The sequence below is a fragment of the Lepus europaeus genome, chromosome 10 (assembly GCF_033115175.1).
Source record: "Lepus europaeus isolate LE1 chromosome 10, mLepTim1.pri, whole genome shotgun sequence".
NCBI lineage: Eukaryota > Metazoa > Chordata > Mammalia > Lagomorpha > Leporidae > Lepus > Lepus europaeus.
Genome location: NC_084836.1, coordinates 81650929 through 81673243, shown reverse-complemented (window position 1 = coordinate 81673243; position 22315 = coordinate 81650929). Strand labels below are relative to the sequence as shown.

The 22315-nt window shown below is 50.7% G+C and overlaps 1 protein-coding gene across 1 annotated transcript in view; it reads left to right on the top strand.

The window, feature by feature from the left end:
- Positions 1-22315, top strand: part of SLC24A3 (solute carrier family 24 member 3) — a 524237-nt gene that overhangs the window by 307415 nt on the left and 194507 nt on the right. The window contains exon 3 of the mRNA XM_062203807.1: positions 5439-5515. Coding sequence (XP_062059791.1) covers positions 5439-5515 — 77 coding nt within the window. The remainder of the gene's footprint in view (positions 1-5438; positions 5516-22315) is intronic.

Here is a 22315-nt window from a genome sequence, read left to right as displayed (position 1 = left end):
TGGGATCAGAAGTGGAGCAGCCAGTACTTGAACAGGCACCTATATGGGATTCCAGCACTGCAGGCGGTAGCTTTACCTGCTATGCCACAGCACTGGGCCCCAGAGGAGGTCTTGAGAGTGGAGGCCCTGAGATGGGACTAGTACCCTTACAAGATAGGAAAGAGACCAGAACTTCCCCTGTCTGTGCCAACCAAGGATACAGCAGGAAGGCAGCTGACTGCAGGCCAAAAAGAGGACCCTCAGCTGAACCTAACCGTGCCAGCACCCTCACCTTGGACTCCCAGACCCCAGGACTATGGGCAATAAAGGTCTGTTTTTAAACCACTCAGTAGATGGTCTTCTTTTGTAGCAGGCGGGGGGTGGCTCACCCAGACCTGCGAATGGACCACAGTGATTTTGAGTAGAGCCTTCTCTGGCGTCAGAAGCATACTCAGGCTCCTCAGAACAGCACGGAGTGGAAACTTACACTTTGGTTATCCCTGGAGTTCTGACTGTCAGCAGCGGAAACCCCAGGAAGTGAAACATCGGATGAGGAGGGACCTCGGTGCTGTCTGCAGGGCGCGCACGAGTCCCGCGGAGCATTGTCACAATTTCCTTATCAATTTCTCAATATGTGCTTTCTGAGAGGAACCATAATGAAAAAATGGCGAGGGTCAAATTGATGTCAGAGGCAGCTTCCAAGGGGAATATTTCACCCGGCCGTTCCTTCCACATGGCACTCAGGCACCAAATAAGAATTTTTATTGTTCTCGAGGCAAAATGATTTGAAAGCATTTGACTGACGACTCTGTCTTCCCCCCACATCTCCACCACCCCCACACCTCCCTCCATGCTCCCTGGTCTCTCACCCGCATCTCAGCCATGGACTGGCCACGTGGGCTCAGCAAGGAAGCCCCCAGGGCTAGCTCCTCTGTTCCTAGACTCTGACGCTGGCAATGCCCCATAGAGGATTTTCACAGCTTTATCGTGACCTCTGACGAAGGGCGACACCTTTGACCGTCCCTGCGTGGGTGCCTGGCTTGTTTCCCCATGGGAGACGGCTGCTGTGATTGATCAGTTAACCTGGCTTCCTGTCTGGTGTCTCCAGCTCTGGAGGGGAGAGAGGACAGCAGGAGTGGTGACTTTTAAACCCTGGGGCTGTCCAGGGCTGCTAAACCCTTTGGCCACTACGCTGGGCAAGGCAGAAAAAAAGAAGCCTGCCTGTTTCCCTCTGGTGTGTGGCAGCAGAATTGAGGTGGATCAACAACTCTGTTGCAGGAAGTCATGAGAAAAGAGAGGTCCCAGAAACAGGTGCCCTGAGGCAGAATGACAGCTCCTAGAGGCATCAGTGGTGTTGCACTGGCTGCAGATGGTCCTCCTCTGCAGCTTCCCAGCCGTAGAGCCTCAAGGGCACCATCTGGTCTTCTAGCACCATGGGTTCCCCATCTATGAAATGGGAACAAGAATTCTTTATGAGATTAAAAGGGATACTGTGGGCCAAGTGCCTACTGGGAGCAGGTGCTGAGGAAACTTGCAGCCATGCAACATCATCACTCCAGAGGTTCATCGCCCGTTCTCCTGCACCACCATCATAGCCTTTATCTCAGCTCTTTTGGGTTCATGGCAGGGCAGCCCAGCCCCGGCCCACTCCCACAGGGCCCTGAGGATTGATACAAAACAGAGCATCAGAGAGGCTGTCCTGTTTTCAGAATCAAAGACTGGGACAGAAGGTCGGGACCAGTCTGGGAAATGTCAGGGCCAGTCACCAGCCTGCAAAGCCTGGGCTCTGGGTGCTAGCCCGTGAGAGGCGTGGGACAGTCCTCCTTGGAGGAACTTCCTGCTCCCCCCCCATCACAGTTCAACAGGCTTTGAAAGTGTGCAGAAAGGAATACTTCCTGTGTTTCTGACCCGTTCTGGATGTGCTTGGGTGGGCAGGGCTCAAACCCATGTAGCCAGAGTGAGTTCAAAGAGAAAACCAAAGGATAAAGTTTAAGCAGGTGTCTCCTGAGAGCATAACACGTTGCATGTGTAGGAGTGGAGAGGGCTGGTCCGTCTCCCTGGGTCAGGGTCCAAGGGACTCTGAGGACCCCCATGGCTTCCTTCTGCCCTGCTCAACCCAACAAGGACACGAAGCCTGTCCAGGGAGGATGCTACGATGAGACAGCACAGTAAGAAAGGCAGGATCATTGCAGGCCCAGGGAGAAACCCGTGGCTTGTCCTGTGGACTTCCATCCCCTCAGTCGGTTCCCAGACTGCAGCTGCCCCATGGTGCCCAAAGTGAGCTCCTCCAGGCTCCCCCTGATTTTTGTCCCATTCACTGGTCAGGGGAACTTGATGCTGCCTGCCTAGAACCGCTCTCTGCTTAGGAAACACTTGGGATGACTGTGATGTTCCTGTGTCTTCTCTCCCCAGCTCCATCATCTAAGCAGGGCTGGGGAACCTTAATTCTGCCAGGGTCCATCTGCATATTTATAGCATCATTCGCAGACCATACAAAATGATCAGCTTGAAGATTCGTCTACCACAGACTTAGTGAATTTCAGGTCCCGCCTGTGGCTGCCTAGGTAAGGCCAGGCCAAGTGTTTTTGCCGACTTTATACAACCTATAGGCGGGTTGTTCCCCACCCCTGTGAAAGATCACGCAAAACTAGGCAATGTGAATCCCTAGACTTGAGTAGTCCCTGCTTGTTCAACAGCTTAATTGCAATATCAATGACATAGAATTTCCTTGTGTGTAAGGTGTACAGCTTCATCCTGTGATACATGTAAACATCATGAAATGGTCATCCCATTCCAGCCAATTAACATATCTGTCACCTCTAACAGTTACCATTTGTGCATGTGTACGTCTGTATTGAAAAGTTTTTTTTTTTTAATTATTTATGTAGTTGTTTGAAAGGCAGAATTAGAAAGAGAGAAGAAGAGACAGAGACAGATCTTCCATCTTCGGGTTCACTCCTCATGTGGTTGCAATGACTGGGCTGGGTAGAATTCTATCTGGGTCTCCCATGGGGGTACAGGGGTTCAAGCACTTAGACCATCTTCTGCTGCTTTCCCAGGCTCATTAGCAGGGAGCTGGATCAGAAGCAGAGCAGCCAGGACCTGAACCAGTGCCCATATGGGATTGCCGGGGTGGCAGGTGGCAGCTTAGCCCACTGCACCATGACCCTGTCCCATTGAGAAGATTGAAGATCTGTCCCTTTAGAAAATTTCAAGTAATACAGTACAGTTTTTGAACTATCACCCCTTGATGTTCATTTGAAGTGAACCTTGCTTTTTATTCTAGGGGTGCTTTCTGGCTCAAATACCTCCTGTCCCAACTGAAAATATGCACAGCACCTACAGGCAGGGCTACTGTGAAGGCAGACAGCAGAATCTTTTTTTAAAAAGATTTATTTATTTATTTGAAAGGCAGTTGCAGAGAGGCAGAGACTGAGTGATCAAGGTCTTCCATCCCTTGGTTCAGTCCCTAGATGGCCACAACAGCCAGAGGTAGGCCCATCTGAAGCCAGGAGCCAGGAGCTTCTTCCAAGTCTCCCACATGGGTGCAAGGGCCCAAGGGCCTGGACCATCTTCTGCTGCTTTCCCAGGCCATAGCAGAGAGCTGGATCAGAAGAGGAGAAGCCAGGACTCAAACCAGCGCCCAAGTAGGATGCTGGCACTGCAGGTGGCAGCCTCACCCACTACGCCACAATGCCAGCCCCTAGCAGAGCCTTTTTGATGCATGGCCAGTGGCTTGTGTCTTGGGCATGGTGAGTCTCAATGCTGAGGTCTGTTCTCTATAGTCTCTCAGGGGTCCCCAGCAGGATCTGACCCCATGGTCCCTCAACAGTCCTCTACTCCATATCACAGCTGGCTTTGACTCCTCTCTCCCTAGCCTCACTGCCTCCCTCATTCACAGTGCATCCTGGGGTCACATCTCAAATTAACTGTGGTTCCACAAACCCTTGCCTAAGCGTCTACTTTTGGGGGCATCCCAGACAAGACAAGTAGAATGCAGATGCCATCTTGCACATCCTGCCCATCTGCTGATTGTGATCTCCCTGAGTGCTCACTGGAGGAAGGCACCACTGAACTCCCAAGGGAGGTCTGCTTCCATCAGCTAGTGATGCCTGCTGAGTTAGGGGAGGTCTACTTCCATCAGCTAGTGATGCCTGCTGAGTGTGGGGAGGTCTACTTCCATCAGCTAGTGATGCCTGCTGAAGGTGGGGCTGGGGATAAGGTACCATGTGTGTGCTGTTTCCTGCAGTGCCTGGTCTGAGGCATCTTCCAGAGAGGGGAGTGACTGATTCCTGTTGGCCCACCCATGGGGGTTGTCTCAATGGCTACAAGGTCCCTGTCCCTAAGCCTGGACAGGCACGGTGGAAAACAAAAGGAGGAAAATGAATGGCAACTAGAACAGAGGCCACCGACCTGTCTGTGCTGTGGGCTCTTTGGCCATCCAGTGAGGCCTGCTTGGGAAATAGTGCATGCAGCCAAGTACATAGATGACAGTGAAAGCTGATGCCATTGAAGTGGAGTGGTCAGAATCACTGCAAACAGATTCTGTGTGACTTTCTCATCACCACCATGTCATTAGGTGGCAATCTGCAAACCACCCAACATTGAAGCAACAAGTAAGCATTGCATGAGTATAATAATAGTACACTTGGCCGTCTGTACCCACAGCTCTGTGTCCATGAATGCAGCCAACTGCAGATTTCCAGGACGTGGCAAAAGAGAATATTGTGTTGACACTTAACCTGTGCACTTGCTTTCTTGTCATCACTTCCTGTGTCCATCAGGCTAATAACTATTTACGTGGCATCTACATTGTATTCGGTATTATGAAGAACGTAAGGATGATTTAAAGTATACAGGAAAATGTCCATTGGTTATATGCAGGTACCATTTTGTATGAAAGACTGGCGCATCTGCAGACTTTGGGCTCCCTGGAGGATCCTGCTAGGAATTCATTGCAGATACTGAGGATAACTGTGTAATGTGTTGTCTCTGCTGAGGGCCAAGGTTCTACTAATGCTAGGCGTGGTTTGTCAACATGTGTTCTTACCTGTAGTAAATGCTAAATTCTTGTTAGCTTCATACCCTTTGAGATGCAGGTTTTCCCCCTCTGAGGTTACAGGCTGTATTTTTTTAAAACATCTTATTGAAATAGAGTATACATGCCAAGAAATGCCCAAAGTGTATGGATAAATGAGTGTTTGCTCCTCTGCCCACACTCATAACCAGCAACCAAATCACTAGTACTCCAAGAGTCTTCGCTATCTACCCCGTTTCTTTTTTAATTTTTGACTTGGAAAAGATGAGCATGTTGTCTTTTACATGGTATGCGTCAGTGAAGTAGTAACACACCCCCATGTGAAACCAACTCTCTGAAGTGGGGGCTGGTGGCGCTGTCCCACACCTGCAGCACTGGGAATGCCACCATGCTGAACTGGTTTTCTTTCTCTGTTCTTTAGCCCTGCATGAATTCCCCAATGACATCTTCACCAATGAGGACAGAAGACAGGGAGCTGTGGTCCTGCACGTGCTCTGTGTAAGTACCGTTCTCGGGCCTCTGCCTGGAGGGGCAAAGGGCAGGAAGTGGCTGGGCAAAGGTGGCCATGGAGGACTCTCCCCTCCTTCCTGTCCACAAGCCTGGGGAGGGGTCTCTGAGCCCCACATGCAGTGATCCCCAAATGGCCCATCTTTTATAGACTACAGGTTCCTAAGCTGGAAGACATCTGTGTGTATTGTTTCTCTTGTGTTAGTGCCCAGGTGTGGGCTCTGAAAACAAACTTGTGTCCACTATTTATAGCTTGACTGTCTCTCTCTGCTCAAACCCTACCCCAGGGGGAAATCTTTTCCTGCGCAGCCTCTGTAACATGCCATGGTTCTCCCTCTTATCAAGCCCCATTGGGCTGCCTGCTATTGTATACCTCATTTGCTTACTCTCTGTTGTGATCGCATGGAAGCCCTGTGAGGACAAAGACGTGGCTGCTTTCCCAGCCCCATGGTTGGCACGTGGTAGACACAAGCCCTTGCTACGCCAGTGGATTAAATGTAATGGAAGCAGGCACAGTGTCTGGCTCAGAGTGGTGACTGAGAAAAGCTTGTTTCCTTCCCTCTGGCCTCTGTTGTCCAGCCTAGTCCTGCCATCTCCCTCTGCAGAGCCAGCAATTCTAGCTCTCTGAGTCCCCTTGTGCCCCCTGGGAGAATCCGGGGGAAGGTACGTGGGTGGAGTATGTCCAAAAGGCAGCTGCAAAGCCAGAAAGCTCCAGGGCAACTTTTGCACTCAGAGCACCACCACCTTCCAGTCCATTTCATTCTGGTTATTTATTGTGGCAAAGCAAACTGCCCGAATTTAGTGATATACCCAGCCGCCAGTCACCGCCTGGATTCTCTGGGTCACTCATTCAGAAAGGACACAGTGGGGATGCTGTTCCTCTAATGAGACAACTCAAATGGTTGGTGGTCAAATGGATGTTGGAGCCTAGAGCCACCAGTACTGGGGATGGAGGGGTGGGCTCCTAAAAGGGTTTCTGCTCTCCCATGTCTGGTGCCTGGACTGTGGTGGCTTAAAGACTGGCTAAGCTGTGACCCTCAACCACATGGCCTCTCTGTCATGGTAGCCTTGGGGAGTGGAATGTCCACGGGGCAGCCTGGGGCCCAGAGAGCGAGGGTTATAAGGGTCAAACAAGGAAGGCACCATGTGGCCTTTGGTGGTTTGTCCGTGCAAGTCACACGGTTCATCTTTTCCATATGTTAGTGCAGTCGCAAGCCCATTCCGGGCCAAGGGAGCTTACATTGCATTCCTGGAGACAAGGCATGGAGTCAGCCTGGAATCAGCCCAGACACGGCTTGGAGCCCACAGCTGTCAGCTGGCCTTGCCTTGAGTGTGGCTTCTGTCAAGAGAGTCAGCCTCTCTGGACCCTTAAGCTACCCTGAGCTTATCTCCCCTGCCTGTGAAAACAGCCCACTCCTCAACTCTTCCCCACCCCCACGCCCTAGCTCACACGTTGAGCAATGCCTTTGCAGCAAAGACATTCTGCACGCACTGGCCGCTGCCCAGTAAGAAGCTGCTGTCCTCCCAGTGCTCCCTGCTCTTGGGGAGGGTTGCCAGCACTGAGCAGCTAACACAGTTGTCACCTTCGGCACCAGAGAGGCTCCGCTGTCTCACAGCTGAGGAGCACCAGGCACTGGGCGGGATCCAGAACCCTCCAGGAGCCAAGAGCAGCCGGATGCCTCCTTGACAGCTGAGATATGAGATTCCCACTCTCGGCCCAAACAGGGCGAGCATTGGTCCTCCCAGAACGGCGGGGCAGGCTGCCTACAGCTGCCAAGGCCTAGTAAGGCCTCTGCTGTCTGGAGTGGGGCATTTCCAGGTTGGCATGAAGGCCAAGTGAACAGAGCAAGTGATACCATTAGAACCTTCCTTCAGAGAGTGGACGTCAGCCTGTAGCTCAGCACTTTGTCCACAGGGGTTATCTAATGTTACCATTGACCCCTCAAGGCAAGGAGTTCAGAGTCCTAGGTCCATTGCCATAACTTCAGGATCACAGTCCAGGCACATGGAACCCCAGAATTCTCCACCCATGTGGCCCTGTGCCTGAAGTTCTCTTCTCCGAGTCCATCTCTTCGAGGGAAGACCCTAGGTAGGGGAAGCTTGATTCCACATGCAGGTACGCGGTTGGGGTGGAGCCAGGTGGGCAGAGCAGAGGGCACTTCATAAGCACGGCAGAGGTGGATGGTAGGGTGGGTCTGCTGGAGCTGTCTCCAAGGTCAAGAACCGAATCTCACATTATCCTACCCACTAGAACACTAAGGTTCCCCATGGGACATAAGCCTCGTGAGAAGAGCCCCTATACTCCCTCTCTGGCACCACTGAACTTCAGAAGTTGCACAGCCTGCAGTGCATGCAGGAATGAGCCGATCTTTCTTGTCCCATCAGCTCGTGTCACCCGGCACACTTAGGATGCTCAGGAATTGCTCGTGGCCATCAGCTGGTGTAAGGGGAATGGCTGCAATGGCAAACATTTGGCATTTTAGTGGCCAGCAAGAAACAGATGGATGCATGGGTCAAAGCTGCAGGAAGCTAAACACAGGCACCCTGCCTGTGGACAGCTCGGAAGCATGGGCTGGGTGCTCCCAGGTGCGCGACATGCAGGTCACTCTGAGGGAAGCCACTGTCTTGTAAGGAGACCCCCTCAGGGTCAGCATGCACCGTGCACTAAATGCTGAACACAGTGCACACTGCCCACCGTGGGGGCTCCGAGGAGACACAGCCAGGTGTCACAGGGGTGAGGCGATGCTATTCTGGAAGGGCAGGTGGGCCGTTTCCAAAGGAGAGTGGAGGAAAGTGGGAAACTCCAGGCAGGAATGGGAAACCCCATGGTTAAAGATACAGATGTGAGAGTGAGTTCAGGCCATTTGGAGGAGTGAAAACAGGGCATGGGCGGTGGATGGTGAGAGAGCGTGAGTGTGGGGAGGTGTCAGACTCACGTGGACCTCACAAGGGGGTTTGGCTGCCACGTGGGAAGTGGGAGGAGGCGGATCCCCAACTCTGCCACCCTCGGCCAATCCCTGCAAACCTGGGGTTAGGGCTGAACAAGGTAGAAGCGTGTCCAGAGGTGACCACAGTGGACTGAGTTGAGAAAGGCCTGGGTAGGCCCCTTTTGGGCAGGAGCTCACAGAGTCCTGGGGACCCTGAGGAGCACCCTGGGGCTGGAGAGGGCCCATGCAGAAGTGAACGTGGGGACTGAGCATCACCCAGCCACCTCCAGGTCCATGGCAGGACAGGGACAGTCTTTGCCATAGGGCCCCAGCCTGGACGTCTTGTCTTGTTACCCCACCCCCACCCCCTGATGCCCTGGAAGAAGGTTACGGGGCTGGTCTTTCATGGGGTTAATTGCCCGTGATCATAAAGGTGGAGCACAGTGCCAAGTCCCTTCCATCCTACTCTGAAACCTGAGCAAACTCAGCACTCACGTCTAAACTCTGACTTACCCCACTCCGCGTGAGCCCAGTGCGTTTGCTTTGCTTGTAGAGCTAGCAGCCTTAGGCCTCAGTCTGGTGCAGGTCTGGGGACACAGACTTAGATCTCAAATGTCAAAGCTCCCTGCTCCGTTTCTCTTCTTTTATGTAAATGTTCCTCTCTTTTGTGTGTGCTTTGTGGGACTCTGACAACCATTTCTGGCTCAACCTTTCAAACATGATAGCTTTAATTCTTCCCTTGGATCTCTGAGCTTGTGTGCATTGCAGAAACCATAAACCCTGAGATTGCATTTCTGTTTTACATAAGGTTTCTCTTCCTTGTGACTGTTCATGTTTGGGTTCCTCACTAGTGGGGAAAATCCATGATCTTTTTTTTTTTAAGATTTTATTTATTTGAGAGGTAGAATTACCGACAAGGGAAGAGACAGGGAAAAAGGTCTTCCATCCGCTAGTTCACTCCCCAGAGGACTGCAGTGATCTGAAACCAGGAACCAGGAGCTTCTTCTGGGTTTCCCACATGGGTGTAGGGGCCCAAGCCCTTGGGCCATCTTCCACTGGTTTCCCAGACCTTGGCAGAGAGCTGGATTGGAAGTGGAGCACCTAGGACATGAACCAGCACCCATATGGCATGCTGACACTGCAGGCAGAAACTTAGCCTACTACGCCACAGTGCTGGCCCCTGAAATCCATGATCTTGACATGATCTTGACATCACAACAGATGTCCTTCAGAAAACAGCTGTGTGAGAACCTGTGTTATGCTTGATCTGTTGTGTGGCAGGATTTCCCATCTGTGAGGAAGTCTGCGCCCTATAAACTCATCGACTTGGCCCCCAAAGGGGGAGGGAGGAGGAAGAAGCCTGTGAATAATTACAGACATCTTGTACAATTTTGTGTACGATCCTGTATGGCATGGAGGGCTGGATCTTTGGGCTTATCAGCCAAACCACACATTTTCTCTTGTGACAAAAGATTTAGGAGCCAGCTCCGTGGCGCAGTACGCTCATCCTTTGCCTGCGGCACCAGCATCCCATATGGGCAACAGTTCTAGTCCCGGCTGCTCCACTTCCAGTCCAGCTCTCTGCTATGCCCTGGGAAAGCAGTGGAAGATGGCCCAAGTCCTTGGGCCCCTGCACCCACATGGGAGACCAGGAGGAAGCTCCTGGCTCCTGGCTTTGGATCGGTGCAGCTCCAGCTGTTGCAGCCATTTGAGGAGTGAACCAACGGTAGGAAGATCTTTCTCTCTGTCTCTCCCTCTCACTATCTGTAACTCTACCTCTCAAAATCTTTAAAAAAGAAAAAAAGATTTAAATAATCAGTAGTTGGAATTCCTTCTCAAAGTGGGTGTGAGCAGCTGTGTGTCCTTAGCAGATTAAACTCTGCAGCGGGAGTAAGCAGGCTCTCTCCGCCTCTCCAGATTCTTCCAAAGGTTCCAAGCCTTCTTTTCCCAGTTGCACATAATCTCTGTCTTCCAGCAGACAGACAACTGTACATGCCTGTGTGGAAGATGGAAGAAGCAGCTGAAAATGGCTCTTTAGCCCTTACTAAGGCTAATCCTTGTTAAGTGAGTCTCTCTGGGGGAAGAACTGCTAACTAGTCCAGCGACCCACACCTGTCAGAGGCTGTGCCCAGGGAAGAAATAAACAATGAGAGCATTCTTGATGTCCATCTTCATGTTCCAAAACCTATGCATGCTTTGAGGGGCTCCAAGGGGAACTCAGAGAAGTTCATGCAAAAGGGACTTTTTCCTCCTCTGAGCTGTGGCTGTGGCTGCCATATGGGCCCTCCAGACCTCCCAAAACAGCAAAAGGCATGTGTGGGCCTTGCAGGAGGGCCCCGGCCATCTGCCCTAGGCCTGCTCCGTCCAGTTGTAGGGAGTCTCTTGTCCACCATCTCCAGCTTCACCGCCCCCTAGTGTCCTCACTCAGGGTTCACACGGGGTTCACCCCTGCGCCGCGGCTCACTAGGCTAATCCTCCGCCTGCGGCGCCGGCACACCGGATTCTGGATTCTGTCCCGGTTGCCCCTCTTCCAGGCCAGCTCTGTGCTGTGGCCTGGGAGTGCAGTGGAGGATGGCCCAAGTCCTTGGGCCCTGCACCTGCATGGGAGACCAGGAGAAGCACCTGGCTCCTGGCTTCAGATCGGCGCAGTGCGCTGGCCGCAGTGTGCCGGCTGCAGCGGCCATTGGAGGGTGAACCAACGGTAAAGGAAGACCTTTTTCTTTTTTCTTTTTTTTTCACATTTTTTTTTAACTTTTATTTAATGAATATAAATTTCCAGTGTACAGCTTATGGATTACAATGGCTTCCCCCTCCCATAACTTCCCTCCCACCCACAACCCTCCCCTCTCCCGCTCCCTCTCCCCTTCCATTTGCATCAAGATTCATTTTCAATTCTCTTTATATACAGAAGATCAATTTAGTATAAAGATTTCAACAGTTTGCACCCACATAGAAACACAAAGTGAAACATACTGTTTGAGCACTAGTTATAGCACCAAATCACAATGCACAGCACATTAAGGACAGAGATCCCACATGAGGAGCAAGTGCACAGTGGCTCCTGTTGTTGACCCAACAAATTGACACTCTAGTTTATGGCGCCAGTAACCACCCTAGGCTCTCGTCATGAGTTGCCAAGGCTATGGAAGCCTTCCAAGTTTGCCGACTCTGATCATATTTAGACAAGGTCATAAAAGACAGAGTGAGGATAGTAACCAATGATCCTAAGAGTGGCATTTACCAGGTTTGAACAATTATACAGCATTAAGTGGGGAAGAGGACCATCAGTACACACAGGTTGGGAGTAGAGCCATTGGTGATAGAGTAGAGGTTATGATTACAAAGGAATGAGGCCCAAGTGTGCTAGACAGGGTCTAGAACAAAGGACAGAGTCATTATTAGAGGAGCTAAGAAAGGTGCTGTCTAAGCTACAATTAAGTTTTCTGATTGAGAGGCAAATAGAACCTGATAGAAGGGGCTTGATAATAATCTGGTGGGCTTTAGGCCTTGTAAATTCAGAGGCCCAGACCTATCTATCTCTTCACATGGGGTATATCCTAAGGGAGATGTGAACCTCCTAGGGGAAGGCACTCTGTTGACTTTCATTACTTGGCTGGCCTGGGAGGAGAGCTGGCCAGGTAAAGGCAGGTGGCATCTCTAACAAGAAATTTACAGTTCTGCCTGCAATGTTGCTGACCCTACTTGGCCATTTCCTCAGGTGGTCACTTTGGAAGTTGGGCTGCGTGAAGGGCTTTTCAGCTTAGAGCCAATAAGATCTGAGGAAGACCTTTTTCTTTCTTCCTCTCTCTCTCTTTCTCTCTCTCACCACTCTGCCTGTCAAAAAAAAAAAAAGAAGAAGAAGAAGAAGAAGAACAAACAAGGTGATTGTTTACATGGTGAATCATTTGGGAAGTCCAGGAGGGATTCTTTAAATATATATATATATATATATATATATATATATATGAATGAAAGAGGCAGAGCTACAGAAGGAGGTAGGAAAAGACAGATGGACAGAGGGAAGGAGGGAAGGAGGGAGGGAGGGAGGGAAAGAGGGAGAGAGAGAGAGAGATCTCCCATCTGCTGGTTCATTCACCAAATGGCTGCGACAGGCAAGCCTGGGCCAGGCAGAAGCCAGGAGCCAGGAGCTCTATCCAAGTCTCCCATGTGGGTGATGGGGGACCAAGCACTTGAGTCATTTTCTAATGCTTTCCCAGGCACATTAACACGGAATTGGATTATAGATGGAGCAGCCGGGACTAGAACCAGAGCTCACATGGAATAGAGTGTTGCAGGTGGCAGCTTAACCTGCCTTGTGCTGGGCCATCAGGTCAGGGTTGCCGAAAATGGAGGTCCTCCAGGTGTAGCACCAAGGACCATTGACATCATTGCTTCCCATGTCCCCAAGTGTTGATGTCTGGGGCTTGATCCAAGGTTGGTGGTCTCCTGAGGCCCCTCCCCTCCTATCCTCCTTTTTCCTCCCCCAGCCCAGAGGGTTTATATCTGTTCTGGGGATTGGGGAAACTCTATAAGCTGACATCCAAGTTCTCACTCTTATTCCCATAGCAGCCGTTAAACTGAAGAATGTGCTGATTTCTGCCTCGTGGTTGCACCATGAACTCATTGCTCCCCAGGGCTTCAGGGGGAGCTGACTGGCATGAGGGGAAGGCCCCAGGGACAACAGCAATGAAATGTGATTGGGGGATGGGGGAGGAAAGAGACTGTGTCTTCTCTCAAATGGTGTCTCTGCTCTGGCGTTGGGTTCCTGGGTCCTGCTCTGCGTTTCCTCAATTTCATGATATTCTCAGCCTAACAGAGCACCAAGATGACCTTGGCCTCCTTCTCCTCCCTTCCCTGCCTCCTGCCTCCTTCACGCTGTCCTTTATCTCTGAAGGAGCGTGTGCTGCTGTTCCCCTTCTCTCCTTGACCCTGCCCGCTGCTCTCTCCTGTGCACCTGCCAGCTTGCTCGCTCCCTTCCTGCAACCAGGTGGTTTCTTCATTCACAGCCTCCAAATGTCTCTTCTTGACCCAGCTCATGTGTGCCCTGCCTGGCCATGGGTCACCAGCCCCTACAGGTTCACCTCACCTTCATCAGCACTTACCTGATCAACATGATGGAGTCGCACAGCTTCCCTGGAGGAGGCCTGGAGGAAAGGCCTTGGCCCCACGACCCTGTGGTCCAGCTCACTGTTCCACTTTCACTCTTGGGGTGGGGATCAAGGTCCTCACTGGAAGAGGTCTCCTCAACTGCATGTCATTTCCTGTTATTTCTGCCATTTAGTTTTCATATGTGGAGGGATAGTTACCCCAGAAATACTCCCACAGGCCCAGATGGCTTTTGTTCAGAGCCAAAGAATCAACTGAGGGATGTAAAGCTAGTTCTTAGGGGACAGAAGGGCCGGGGTCCCAGCAGGAGGTAGAGACCACTTGCCCAGCTCCTACATGCTCCAGCGCTTTGTATCTCAAGGCTCACATTCCACCTTGGGCCCAGAGGTTATTTGTTTGTTCCCAAGGCTACTCTTCTTCTTCATTTGGGCCCAAACGTCATACTCCCCAACCTTTACTGTCCTACAGAACTTTCCATCCTAATGGAACCATGCTACATCCACACTGTCAATGTCGGCCACCAGGCACATGTGGCTGATGAACACTTGGAGTGTGGCTAGTGGGGCTGGGGAACTTATTTGTTGTCTGATTTCATTGTAATCTGCATCAATGGCCACTTGTGGCTAGGGCTGCCCTAGAAGGCTTCACAGTGGATTCTGGGTCAACCTCTTGCCTCCCTTGGCTTATGGAGCCACTTGAAATCAAGGAGCAGAGATAGCCAGAGAGAAGATCCCTGGGAATGGAGCCATTCCTTTTCTGGCTGCTTGAAGGAGTGGCCTGGACTTGGCCAGGCAGACCAACAGGATGCATGAGAAGGCTGTGCCAGGCCCCCAACTTAAGAAAATTCAGGCAGGATGTGAAATCCCGGAGTAGAAATCAGAAAACCCAGGTGTCACCAACAAGCTCAGGGCTTTGCTGGACATCACAAAACTTCTCTGGACTTTCAGCTTCCACATCTGTGAAATGGGAATGGATAGCAGGTACTCAGTAAGGTTAGAGGCTTTGGATCTTCCCCTTTTCCCTGCTCCACACCCCACAAGAGGCAGCTCATCTGCGGTTGCCTAGTCTGTCACTAGCACCAGAACCGCTCAGAGGCAGCCACCATCTTTGTGAGCATGGTGCTGGGTGTCCCTGGAGGCCCCTCTGTGGACTTCCACCTCCACCAGCCCAGGGCTCAGTGGGAGCGGACTACACAGGGCTTAGAATTTCTTACTTCACGATGACAGAGCTGTGTGTACTTCTGGACTACATGATGTTTTCACAACCTGTTCACTGTGGAATGAGCAGACCAGGATAATTGACACATCCATTCCTCTACATACTTGCCGTTTCTTGGTGGTGAGAGAATTTAAAATCCACTCGTAGCAATTTTGAGTTCTAGAGTTCATCTTTAAGAACTACAGGGGAGGCAAGAAGGGAGTGAAATCGTCTGCTGACAACATGATCTGGTAAACAGAAAACCAAAAAAAAAAAAAAAAATTGTGAGCGCCGATAAAAGAATGTATAGTAAAGTTGCAGGTTCCCAAAATCAACATACAAAACTCGGCAACATTTTTCTACAATAACAGCAAACTATCTGAGAAAGAGCCTGAGAAAAAAACATTCCAGCTACAATAGAATAAAAACAATAAAATAATGAGGAGTAAATTTGGCCAACAGGATTTAAACGTTAAGGGCACCTGTATGAGCTGGTCAGCAAGATCCCGGCAACAGCTCACAGGCCGGGCAGACGTGTTTAGTTAAGGGATTTCTCCCTGGAAGAGAAAAATGATTAGAACAGCTTGTGGAATTTGCTGTTTACTCTTGCAAAAGTGCTGAGCATGTCCTTAATTTGTCAGTGTCAACACAAAGCTAAAACTGGCATCCAGAGAGGATTTGCACAAAGAGAGTAAATTATTAGGTTTCGCTGGATCTTAAGTCAAGGTCTCTCCTGCTTGCTTGGGAGACTTCACTCAGGTCAAACCATTAGGCCCCATGGCTCCCATGCAGGCTGCTGGGGTGCTAATGCGCCAGGACCTCTGAGTTGTGTAGAACCTGCCTTTGGGCTCAGAGCCTGCACTGTGAGTGAAACCTGTTGGAGTTTCGGTCCCAGCTTCCTCACCTTTTAGGGCATCACTGCGTGCAAGGTTGCTTTACCCCATGTTGAGCAGGGTCTCGGTTTTCCTTGTGTATCACTGAGGACACATCCAGCACCCACCCACCTCCTGAGAAATACCTGAGAGCAGGTGTGGGAAGCCCTGGGCAGCGTCTGGTACCAAGTACTTGCTCCTTGCACATGCCCTTCTGACTTCCAACCAGCATGCCCTGCAACTCCGGGATTTTCTGCTCCTCCAATCCCAGTCTACCCAAACGGGGGCCAGCCCTGGAGTGTCAAGACATCACAAACCCTCAGAATTAGCCCTGGGTCCAAGAGGGGTTTAGTCCTGGACAAGGGCCTCAGTGTCCTCGTGCCTCAGTTGGACTAACTGGAGCACATGTTCCCCTGGCTCCCATAGTCCTGTAGCAGGAACAAACTCTCCTTGGCCCTCCAGCAGCTGGCTTGGTAGGTCTACCTCTTCTGCCCCAACTCATCTCCTTCCACTGGCATTTCCTGGCATCTCTCTTCCAAAACAGTGACATAACACAGGACTCCTGGTACCAAGTTCTGCTTCTGCAGCACGGGCTCAGTAGATATTGCCATGTAAATTAGACCCCGCTCTGAAAGCCAGGATACCACAGGAGATACAGAATTCTGAGACTCCAGGCCCTCCCCAACGTCCACCCACAGAAGTCTGGAATGAGTTCCACTACACTCGCTTTGGCTCAGGTCCTGAACCCAGAACAAGATAGAAACCAATTCGGGGAATGAACTGTGCAGTCAGCTGTTTCAGATTTCGTTTTATCAAGAGCCCCTTTTGGTGCCAGGAGAGAGATCAGTTTTGTGCTTTATCACATCCTGTAGCAGGGAGAGCATGCACATTGCCTAGATACCAAATGTTTACACTCCAAAACTGTGGCCTGCTGTATGCTCCTCTTCATCTTCTCTAATTTACTGCTTGGCTCACCCATTCCCTACACCATTTATTTTGGTTTTATTTATTTGTTTTTATACAGTCTATGAACTTCGTTCCCCTGACATGATCCTGCCAAACATCACACCATACTTAAAATTTACCAAAGAGCCGTGTTTTAAGATCCCTCCTATGCATGGATCTCTTACACAAAAATGAACTTCTCTTTTAATTCCACTTGTTCCACAAACGTTTTGAAAAACCTTCATATTTTCTTCCTCTGAAAAATATAAGTGCAAAACCTAAGGAGACAGCGAGTGCCTATTTAGATCTCTCATATGGCATAGCTTAAAGAGCTAGATTTTAGCAAATATTTAATAGGTTATTCTGGGTAAAAATGGTCTGTGCAGTGCTCCAATGTGTCAGAAATCCCCCCACCCGACCCCATGTATTTTAAATGCTGTTGTTCTGCCGGCAGAACTCTGTCGTTTCAGTCAGTCTGTCCTTCCTCTTCCCCACCACCGTCCTGATACAACAAGGGACTCTGGCCTCAGAAAACACTGCCTATCAGGGTTCCTGGGATGCAGAAGATTCTTTGCTCTAAAGCCAGGTTTTTTGTCGTTGTTGTTGTTGCTAAACTTGAACTCCTTATCTGGTGTCTTTTTTTTAAAGATTTTATTTATTTATTTGAAAGGTAGTTAATAGACAGTGAGAGACAGAGAGAGAGAGAAAGGTCTTCCTTCTGTTGGTTCACTCCCCAGATGGCTGCAATGGCTAGAGCTGCGCCGATCTGAAGCCAGGAGCCAGGTGCTTCTTCCCAGTTTCCCATGTGGGTGCAGGGGCCCAAGGACTTGGGCCATCTTCCACTGCTTTCCCAGGGCATAGCAGAGAGCTGGACTGGAAGTGGAGCAGCCAGGACTAGAACCAGTGCCCATATAGGATGCAGGCACTGCAGGCGGAGGATTAACCTACTGCGCCACAGCGCCGGCCCCACCTGGTGTCTTTATGTTGTCCCTTGGTCACGCCCTCTTCTGGGCTCCCCTGGAAGGAGTTCGGGGCGGGTTCTTTATTTGGAAGCTGATGCCAGGAAGCACCCTGGGGAAGGTGAGGAAGAGGAGGAAGGCCACCGATACAGGGATGTGCTAAGCAGTTGCCCATGGGGCCAGATGGTCCTGGAGCTCTGCCTACTGAGGACCTGGTGGAAGTGGAGACCAGGTGCCTTGAGTGATCCCAGCAGGAACCTGGGTTACTGATCCACCAACCCCTTGGCTGAGAGCTGTGCAGGGGCTCCTTAACACAACATTGCTAGTCTGCCCACACTAAAGGGAGCCAGCAGGGTGCAAAGCCCCACACAAGTGGACAGATATCTGGGATTGGAGTGCTCTGGACCACAAGGTCCAGGGAGCAGGACAGGCAGTGGCAGCACCTGCTACAACGCATGCCTCGTAGGCCTCGTAGGGCAACCTTGAATTCAGCCTGCACATCCTGGCTGACAGGCTTGCTCTGGGTCCCCTCCCTGACTGCACGTCTCACGGCCCTGGCACGGGTGGTGAAGATGCAGACGCCACACGAAGGTCCTCTGGGAATCCCCCATACCACGCTGTTTTGGCAGACTCTCCTGTAGCTTCCCACAGTTTGTCTGAGTCAATGTGGAGGTCTAGGGAGTGGGGCAGAATGTCACAGCTTTCATCAAGCGAGATGTGGGGAGTCTATAGCTGCCCAATTCCCACATCACACGTGAAAGAACTGTCAGCGCTCTTTCTCAGGTGGGCTGTGTCACTGCCCCTTGCTGGCTCGCCCTCTTCCCCCAGACAGCGTCTCTTTGTATGCAGCCAACACTTTGCTTTGTCTTCTCTATGACTGAAGATATTAAATATCTTGTCTCATCCCAAAGTATTACTGCCCTTCAGTGTATTCCCTCCATGGCTGTGCCTGGCCTTGGACTTGACTGCCATTTCTCAGATTCCATCACAAAAGCGCAGGCCTGGGCTGTGCTTTGTGCTGTCTGCATGATCTTTCATACTCTGGGCCTCAGTTTACCCACCTGTGTATGGGGCTGAGGTTCACAGCTACCTCTTAGGGATACATAAGATAAAGCATGGAGCAGGCTTCGTCCATTGCCTAGCACGTGGCAGACATAAGACGATGCTAATTCACACACCCTTTCCATTGTGCCTACCCCGGATCACTATGGTCACCACTCGTCCAGACAGTGGCCATCTGAATGATCTTCCCGGGTTTAGTCAGTCCACTTCCAATCAAAGCACAGCTCTCCTAGCCCCAGATGAGCAGTGTGCAGGTTCAGCCTTGCTCAGAACTCTGCCCCAGCCATCTCAGAGCAGGGTGGTGTCCAATTGCCCAGGTTCAAATCCCAGCCTCACCGCTGCTAGGCCCCTTGCTAACTAAAGCAAAGATCTGAGTTACCTTCCTTCCCTTGCCTTGGTTTTTCGATGAAAGGAGGATAATAATAGCTTCTACTTCATGTGCTGTCCGTATGCAGATGAAATACGTCAGTGCATTCCAAAAGCTTTGGGCAGATCCGAATGTTTAGTAAAAACCTTTGTAATTATTATTGTTATTTCAGAACATTGCACAGTCCATGAGCCATCCATTGTCCAGCCTTCCTTCTTATCTGTGCCCCCATATATCATGGTTTAGCAAAAAAAAAAAAAAAAAAAAAAAAAAAAAAAAAAACAAAAAACTATTCTTCACCATCCAACAAGAATCCTAGGGCCTTCCTGCCCACTGTACCTTCCTAGCAGGCCCGCGGCACCTGCAGACTCCTCTCTTTGGAATCCTCCTACGAGGTCAGCTGGATGCCATCTCCACTTAGAGCTTTCCCTTACTTCCCACTAGGACAAATGGAACTGTAAGCCAGCAGGATTTCCCCTCCTCTAAATTCCCACATTCTTTTGTTGCTCTCCCATAACATGTCTTACCCCTTCCCCTCTTCCCAGGGTTGGTGTTAGAGACTCGAGACCATGGCTTAGTCACTGTCATGTCCTTGAATCTCCTTCCTACCACCCAGTGTGGCACCTGCTTGGAGGACTCGCTTGTCAATGGGTGGTGTCTGAGCAAATGAATGAATAAAGCACGCGTCCTATCTTGGCTGCTGATAAGAGGGTCTGCCCAGTAAGCCAGAGTCATTTACCAATGCTTCCACGAGGCTCTGTGGCTCCACCAGTCCTAGGTACTCATGTAACCACGTGGACTTTAGGGCCAAGCTCCCACCGACAGACACATAATAAGCATTCAGGCGAGAGAGAGCAAATCAGAGCAAGGGCACACTAGCCGCGTTTACCACCCATGTGCCTTACCTCCCTCTCCGAGATGTTGGTCCTGCAGGGAGAGCCTGGGCATGGCAAAGGTCCAGTGACAGCAGCGCTATCCCTGGCCAGGAGCTGCCTATTTCACAATCAGCAGACAGAGACTCACTGTCCTTGCTGGACATGTGCACGAGGCTGTAATAGCTCATCGAGCATCACCGTGCAGGATCACGGTGCTCTCCAGTGTCTATGGGGCCAGTGCTTCCCCTGAAGGAATCGGCCTCTGTCTGCTGAGATCCTGCTTCAACAGCCACACAGGTGCCCATATACCATGGGTGCTCAAACTGCTGCCAGTTAAGGGGGTGCAGGTGGGGGTGAGGTTTGAGAAGTGGTTTTGCTCACTGAGCACATGGGGCCCACTAGTTCTGTTTGTTCCAAACTCCAGGACCCTGCCTGGTAAGGGCACAGAGTCCATCTCCTTTAAGGCCTCTCCCAGGGTGTCCCAAATCCCAGGGTATCTTTTGTTCTCTTCAGAGGCTCCTAAAGATTTTCCCAAGCAATTCCCATTCCTGGGATCCCCTGTCTTCCCGGTTTAAGGAACCTCAAGAGCCCCCAACAAAACTTTGCTTTTGCAATGTGTATAGATTCTTTCATTGGGGAATTTGGAACCAGTGCCAAGGAACTGGCTCAAGAACACTGAGAAATAACTGGCAGCTGTCAGCCCTCCCACTCGACATAGCTGGGGGCCCATTGCCCATCTCTTTACGCTCAGGGTGTGTGCTCTTGACTTCCGACAGCACTCTCTTTAAGAGAGTTATGTGCTAAGGGTCTCTTCGGCATTTCTTCCAAGAACCCTAGCAGCTGTATGCAAATAGATTCATTGATGACACGCCCTGTGTCCAGAAATCTCTGAGCCTGTATTCAAATTAGCTCCAAATGTGGCTCCCCATTGGGCTTCCGGTTGAGATGCACTTTGTGGCCCATCCTGATGAATCCCCAGTACTGAAAGACTCCTGCCGCTTGGCCCTGAGCAGATTCCAGAGAGAACCATGGATGGACGCCGTCTTGTCAGCTGTTTCATTAGCACTCTGATTGCTGCTGTTTTACGCACAGAGGTAGAAGCCTGCGGATTTACTTTGTCCCATCTTGAACTTGTTAGAGCTGTCTTTTCCTCTGCACTGTGGGCCGCAGGGATTGGGCAGAGGTGTGTTTTTGGCAGGTAGCGCAGTGCTGCTCCGCATCTGAAGCTGTGATGGGAACAGCCGTTTAGGCCAACACCGGGGCTGCTCAACCTCTCCTGGACACAGGCCCAGATCCTTCTGACTTGCTCACTTTGGCTTTGCAGAGTTAGCTTAGGGTAAGACCTGTTACTTTCATCTGTAGAGGGCAGGTCCTGGGGGATGAATTTAATCCCCATGCCCAGATATGAATGCACATGTGTTTCTCTCTCTCTCTCTCTCTCTCTCTCTCTCTCCTCTCTTTCTCTCTCTCTCTCTCTCTCTCTCTCTCTCTCTCACACACACACACACATGCACACACACAGTTATGGCAATGGAACCGTCTTGCTGTATGTAGTAGGCAGTCATTTTTACCATTAGGCACAGTTACCTAAAGAATGACTCTGAAGAAACCAATGTTCATATGCTTGTGTGAGATATGAGTGTATTTCAGAAAGTTCACGGAAAATAAAAGGAAGGTTGTTCTTGGTGCAAACTTGCTTTTTCATAACACGAAGGAGAATGTGCATTATGCAAAAAACTATGCATGAATTTCAAAATTGTGTTTTGCATCGCAGTAAACTCACACTTTCAGTTCCATCGTCCTACCGCTGTTTGGAGATTGCCTCGTGAGTGTGTGTGTGTGTGTTGTTTCCATCAGCAGCACACCCAGCACTTCTGGAGTGTATGTGGAGTCAGAATGTGATCTAAAATTAAGCTGTGAGATTTCATCTCCCTGCAAGCTGGTTGTTCCCTTAGCTTTGCCACTGTGGTACCTGTCACCACCGTGCATTGAGCTGCTCAGGCTGGAGCCCTAGAAATCAGCATTGACCTCTCCCTCCTACCCCGCCCAGCAGCACATCTTGTGGGTTTGCTCCATCTCCCGTGCTCTTCTGGCATGGTCCTTGTTCAGGCCACTGTCATCTCTCTCCCAGACCGCTACCAAGCTTGATAATGGCCTCTCCATTGTGCCAGTACCCCCATTTAGGAATCCCAGTGATGCTTTAAACATACACGATGTTACTTTATATTTTTAGAAAAGATTTATTTGAATAAAGAATCACAGAGAGGGAGGGAGAGAGAGAGAGAGAGAGAGGTCTTTTATGTGCTGGCTCACTCCCCAGATGGCCGCAATGGCCCGACCTAGGCCAATCCGGAGCCAGGAGCTTCTTCCAGGTCTCCCACATGGGAGCAGGGGCCCAAGGGCTTGGGCCATCTTCCTATACTTTCCCAGCCCATTGCAGAGAGCTGGATCAGAAGTGAAGCAGCTGGGACTTGAATGGCA